This window comes from Sinocyclocheilus anshuiensis, unplaced genomic scaffold, assembly GCF_001515605.1.
Source record: "Sinocyclocheilus anshuiensis isolate Anshui unplaced genomic scaffold, SAMN03320099.WGS_v1.1 scaffold58, whole genome shotgun sequence".
In the NCBI taxonomy this organism is placed as follows: Eukaryota; Metazoa; Chordata; class Actinopteri; order Cypriniformes; family Cyprinidae; genus Sinocyclocheilus; species Sinocyclocheilus anshuiensis.
In genome coordinates, this window is record NW_015547688.1 from 187357 (window position 1) to 193459 (window position 6103).

General features: G+C 41.2%; 2 protein-coding genes across 2 annotated transcripts in view; both read right to left on the reverse strand.

Annotated features, from left to right (window-relative positions):
- Window positions 1-3293, reverse strand: part of LOC107703311 (glucosidase 2 subunit beta-like) — a 16510-nt gene extending 13217 nt beyond the window's left edge. Inside the window, exons 1-2 of the mRNA XM_016505902.1 lie at window positions 3172-3293; window positions 3019-3098 (exon numbers count right to left, since the gene is read on the reverse strand). Of these exons, the coding sequence (XP_016361388.1) occupies window positions 3019-3098; window positions 3172-3293 (202 nt within the window). The remainder of the gene's footprint in view (window positions 1-3018; window positions 3099-3171) is intronic.
- Window positions 1771-6103, reverse strand: part of LOC107703358 (cAMP-specific 3',5'-cyclic phosphodiesterase 4C-like) — a 56184-nt gene continuing 51851 nt past the window's right edge. The window contains exons 12-15 of the mRNA XM_016505955.1: window positions 5087-5241; window positions 4869-4991; window positions 4569-4751; window positions 1771-4470 (exon numbers count right to left, since the gene is read on the reverse strand). Of these exons, the coding sequence (XP_016361441.1) occupies window positions 3976-4470; window positions 4569-4751; window positions 4869-4991; window positions 5087-5241 (956 nt within the window). The 3' untranslated portion in view covers window positions 1771-3975. The remainder of the gene's footprint in view (window positions 4471-4568; window positions 4752-4868; window positions 4992-5086; window positions 5242-6103) is intronic.

The window sequence follows — 6103 nt, forward strand, 5'->3', positions numbered from 1 at the left end:
GGGGTGTCCAAACTCGGTCCTGGAGGGCCGGTGTCCTGCAGAGTTTAGCTCCAACTTGCCTCAACACACCTGAATGGAAGTTTCTAGTATGCCTATAAGAGCTTGATTAGCTGGTTCAGGTGTGTTTGATTAGGGTTGGAGCTAAAACTCTGCAGGCCACTGGCCCTCCAGGACCGAGTTTGGACACCCCTGTTATAAGCTAACCGTTGTGAATCGCTCGAAAGGCGATAGTTTTGAACACTGTCTGGTTATGTACTTGCTCAAATATTGATTTCGGATAATTTTTAACCAAAATAAGTCACGGACTGCAGCTTTAAACAGTGAGATGATGTCTTGAATAGGGAAATGCAAGTTCTAGTGAAGGTGGTGACACAAATTAACATTTTTAGTAGCTTAATAATTTATACATTCTGAACCTGTCCTGTATAGGACCTGTGATTTTTTTTTCTCATAAATATACTTAAAAAAAAATAAAAAAATACTTCTGTTTCTAACAATAATACAGCAGTAATTCAACAATTGTGTTTTACTAGAAACGTTTGTCTTTAAATAAAGTCAGTCTGTAGGGGTCAGTAAAGTGTCACTGACTGTAACTCTATATATATTAACTACCATTTTGCTAAATACCACTTCATATATTGCATTTATTAGAAAAATCGTCCTTTATTTGTATTTTCAACACACTTTACAGTACTGAACAGTGAAAGAAAAAATATACTGGCATATATTTATATATTTGCTTTTTTATATATAGCTGTTTGCTTATTAAATGCATTTTATTCACAAAATGACAACTTAGTTCTCTCAGAGGAAAACCTTTCATAAAAATAATATAATATAAAATAACTTGGACACCTTATACACATTACAGCAATATAATGTACAAATATTACAATAATTTTCCTGTGTTTTCTTTTTCATTTATATTATTACCATAACTTGTGGACAAGTAACATATTATTTAAAGCCCAGAGAATAATTTCATTGGAGAGTCTCATGAGGCATGACTTCAAAGTACAAAGAAAAACTGTTCTCTGATTATGCCACGTCATCTTTCTGACTGTCTCTTGGTCATTAACCTCACAGAAGTATTTAAAAACCCTATTAAAAGCCATTACAGTGCAGATTATTGACACAGAGTAGCTGATGTTGCTCAGTGCTTTAGCAGAAAATGGCATTGAGGACCAAAGAGACGACGTTTGGACCGAGCCATTTAAAGTGCTTACCCTGTGCCATGCTATATACCACTCTATACCATTCCCCATGATATCAGCCATCTCACAACAACTTCCTACAGAAAAAATAAAGTGCTGGTTAAGACAAGTTTTAGAAACAACGGATGATTAGTCTGTTTTCCAATACAATTCAAATATTCACATTTAAAGGTGGTGGGAGGTTGACTAAAATCCCCCAAATGAATGGCAGGGAGATGACAGGAGAAAGAAATGAATTATGAAATTCCACAATTCAACTACAGTTCAGTACAACTAAACGTGATTCATTGTGACAGTGATTGATTCTGAGAGATCTCAAATTTACAATTCAACATTACAGTATATACAAAACAAGCAGTGCTTCGTCTACTATTTATATTAGATAGTAGTTTTTTTTATTTCCAAACCATCAAACCAGAATGATACAAAAATAAAAACTGTACACAAACTGTTCAAAGAAAACGCTTGTTTTTTTTCCTTTTGATATCCAAAAAGAATGGCAGCAAGGAATTAATTTTAATCATTTCTTAATAAGAAACAATTGCTACAGTGTCGTGTTAAAATGGCAAATATTACTTGTTAGCGTAGTGCTCACAACATTAACGAAAAGCCACACAACAAAGCAATTTTAAGGTAAGACAGGCAAATGTATATGGGAATGTCATCAGTTCGCACAAACCGATCGTGTAACCTCGGCCTTTCCTCCTGTGGTCCACCAAATGAAAACTTACACCGTGACATCCTCTAATCCTGTCACAGACAAGTACAGTTATCACATACGTAATGGTATGACCTCGAGTTACTGCTCTGACAGGCACAGGCTTGTGTAAAGCTAAGCTACTGACCAGCAGAAACTAGCTTGCCATCTTATTTCAAGAGGGATGCTCACAAACGTTGTTCCACAATATAGCAACAATTGATTAATTCAACTGAACTAAAACCAAACCAAAACAAATTCTGAGAGATGAGAGAGGCAATATTGCAAATCTAACATCAACCTGAGAACTCACTCTCATTCTATCTCTCTCTGTCTCCCTTTAAACGTTGGTGAAAAGTCAAATAGACACCCTTAAAAGATGCTGGACATGAAATACATTAGAGCAACAGTTTCCTTTAATGGTATGACCTGCTTTCTCTGTCTGTACTCCATTATAGTCACTTTGCCATGCAGAAAAAAATACCCTACATCTCCAGATGGAGCTATTGTTTATTCACAGACATTTAGGAAGGCATATAAGACATGAAACAAATAATCTGGGATCTAATGCCAACATCTTATTATTCCACAAAATGACAGGTAGAAACCCTGCAGTTGTCATTAAGGCAAAAAAGCATCAAACTCAATATGACTGCACGTCTTTCCAACCTCTAACCACCAGCGTCTTTCTCTCTCAGATATGCCTCAACTTCTTTCCCCATCCTCTGTTCTAGCCACTGATCGAGGCTCCTCCAACTTATCAGTTAAGCACTCATTCCTTTGGCAAAACATAACTTAGTGCGTTGTGGTGTAGAGAATGCATTACCAGCATGAGTGGGTGAAGGTGAGAGAGTCTGTGCGAATGTGTGCTGCAGTTGAGGAGACTCTTGCTTTTACAAATTTGGCAGGAATGGATATAACAAAACAAAACAAAACAAAAAGAAGGCAAAACTTATGTTTCAAAGCATCACATGGCTTATCCTCAGATAGTGACTATCATTAATTATTCACATGGATAGTGAGGGCAGTTCGTAAGCAGTGACGGTGATAAATCTAATGTAGGCCCTAAATGCTCAGTTGGCTTGAAAGCGACCGAGGAAGACTGACAGATGAGAGCAGGAACTATCACAAAGGCAATGCGAATGCTCCATGCTGGCACGAGAACCATATTCGATGGAGATAGATTGCTTAAAAAGAGAAAGAGACAATCAAAAATTAAGACAAAAGCAGACACTCCTGTCCCACGATGCATTGCTTCACAACAGCTCCAGAGTTGAAGCTGGTGGTTCAGAAAGGCACATGGCCATCTTGCACTGGTAGCACTCCTGGGTAAAGGGTAAGAGGGGGTGGGACCCACTGATGATCCAAATCATTTCCGACATACTCATCCCTCCACAGTCTTCTGGACAGCAGACGTTATCTTATTTTCTCCCGGCAGATGCAACTGTGTTCTCTCTATGACAGAAATTGAAAAAGAGTCTCTCAGATTTCTCTCAGCATGTGAATTCTGAGGATTCAAGTCCCTGCTAGAATGCTTTAAAAACTGATTATTGACACTGATGCTCCTTTTTATGATGGCTTTTTCCCAAAGAGATTCCTTTCAGATCCAAGCCCCCTGAACACATACACAGACACACAGCCGTGTGTTTGCATGTACTGTGTGGTATCGTTATTTTAGGTTAAAATTCATGTACGCCTGTGAATGTGTGTATGCGTATGTGTAGGAATTCCAGAGTGCTACACTCACGTAATGGCCCTTTACAAACCCCACCGCAATTCTGTTTTTCCGTCAAACCTCACCCTCGCTGCTGCTGGACGGACTCCAGCTCGCACTTGAAATCTACAGTTGCTGTGTTAAATACTTCTCTGATATCAATATTATTTTGTTCCCTTTTTGAAAAATAAAATCAAATGTCTTATTGGATTGGTACACAAGGCTTATTCTGTTCATGGTCTAGCTAGCAGAAATAGAAGAGTCCTATGTGAACGGAATAGGGACAGTTTTTGAAGGATGGCCCCTACTCAGCCCCCTGGGCCAGACAGCTGTTCCTTGAGTCTCGAGTATTACGTGTCATCGGTAGGAGAGGATGACTTCTCCTCCTCCTCCGTCTCCTCCACGGGGCTCTCATCAGACTGTCTCTCGTCTTCCTCCTCGACTACTGACTGAACCTGCAGTCGCCTCTGTCCCGACCTCTCGACCACTACCTCTGTCACCTCCTCGCCGTCCTCCATTTTCTCCTCTATCTCGTCCTCCTCAGCTTCATCCGCCTCCTCGTCTTCATTCTTTGCCTCTTGGCCATGGCTGTCTATGTGGTTATGACTGGGAGCACAGTCCTGTCCTGGTTCTCCCTCCAGGGTGAGCTCAAACTGGAATTTGTTCGTGCAGGATTCAAGCTCATTATCTGGGCCGTCAGGCGGTGGCGATGGGCTCTGGGGAATGGTGCTTTGGTACCAGTCCCGGTTGTCCTCAAGGGTGTCCAAAATTTCCTGAGCATCAGGGTGGACCAGGTCCCCCCAGGTCTCCCACAGGGGATGCACAATATAATCAATAAATCCCACCTGAAAAAGGAAACCCAACATGTAGAGAGACAGTTAAGGAGCAGCTTATGTCAGAGAAGGTTGAGAATGTATGTTTGTGTGGGTGTTTATATGTGTACCTGACTCTTTTCCACGGATGCAGTGTGTTTGTCACACATGGGGCTGATTTCCATCCCACGCTCTCGCTCTTTATCACCCTGCCGGAAGAACTCCTCCATAATACGCTCAGTCCACTGCCTGTACACTGCCAGGGGCTTGGTTGGGTTACTAAGGTCAGCACAGTGCACCATGTTCCTCAGGACCTACACACACATACAGTACACACTTGTGACTAAGTAGTCTGTCTTTTTTTTCTAGTCTGCACTTACAGACTCATGTCATAGTTTTGAACTGTTTTGTTGCTTGATAAAGACACACACCTGTATTCGGTCATTATAATGGTCCAGCATCAGCACACCTGAACTTGTCACTTTCTTGGTCTCAACCATTGTCTTTAGATCTGCCAGCAAGCTCATATGCTTTGACATGTCTGTTGCCAGAACCTGAGAAGACAAGGAATTGAAAGTGTTCATTAAAAATGTTGAGCCTCAGGAATACAAAAAAACTGAGGTTCAGTGCAGTGCAATCAGGGTCTAACCATGTCGATGACCAGCTTGCGCAGACTCTGCCGTTGCCGTTTGGTGAGGTTCTGAAAGATGTCACAGTTCTCCTCATGCAGAAGCTTGAAACCTACAGCCAGGTGGTGGTTCTCCAGTACAGATTCATCGTTGTACATTAATGCCAGTTCTGAGTCTGTAAAAAAGAGCAGGACAGGCTATCAGTGGATTTCAGGGTCTTCTTGGGTCCTTTACATAAACAAGTGAGGACAAAGTTGCTGATTTTGCCCATTTTATTTACAATATTTAGCCTCAGATGCAGTATATTAAAGGGTTAGTTCACCCAAAAATGAAAATTAACCCATAAATTGAGAAGGGTCTGGTCGTTGTGATTGGCCGAATGCCTCAAGCACCTGACGGAAATGTTACACCCCTTAACATACTGTGATGCTGTCTCCCAGCAGGATGAGACAAAATCAATAAAACCCATTACAAACGAGGCATTTGTTGCATCCAGTGGGGACATAATTACTGATCGCTCCGGGGGGCGAACAAAGGCCTCCTGTAGCGAATTGATGCGTTTTTGTAAGAAAAATATCCATATTCAAAACGTAATAATCACTTTAATGTAGCTTGTGCCAACAGTTGTACACGGAAGCAGCTCTGGGCTGATGACGTATGAGTTCAGCATTGCGCATGCGCCGGTGAGTCTCGTGAAAACCAACGTTTGTTAACAGGAGCAAAGGAAGCAAAGTTTCCTTACTTTAGCAAAGGAAAACCAGTCTCCTCTTGGCTTATATCAAAATCCTCCGACATTCTTCTTTACAAATCCTCGTTTTGTACTTCTAATAAGTGAACGTTGTTTTGTTTTGATCTCTCTCCTGCGCTTCCGCGTTCGTCACTTATGAGCGGCGCATGCGCAACGCTGAAATCATACATCATACACCCGGAGCTGCTTCCTTGTACAACTGTTGGTGCAAGCTACATTAAAGTGATTATTACGTTTTGAATACGGATATTTTTCTTACAAAAACGCATCGATTCGCTACAGAAGGCCT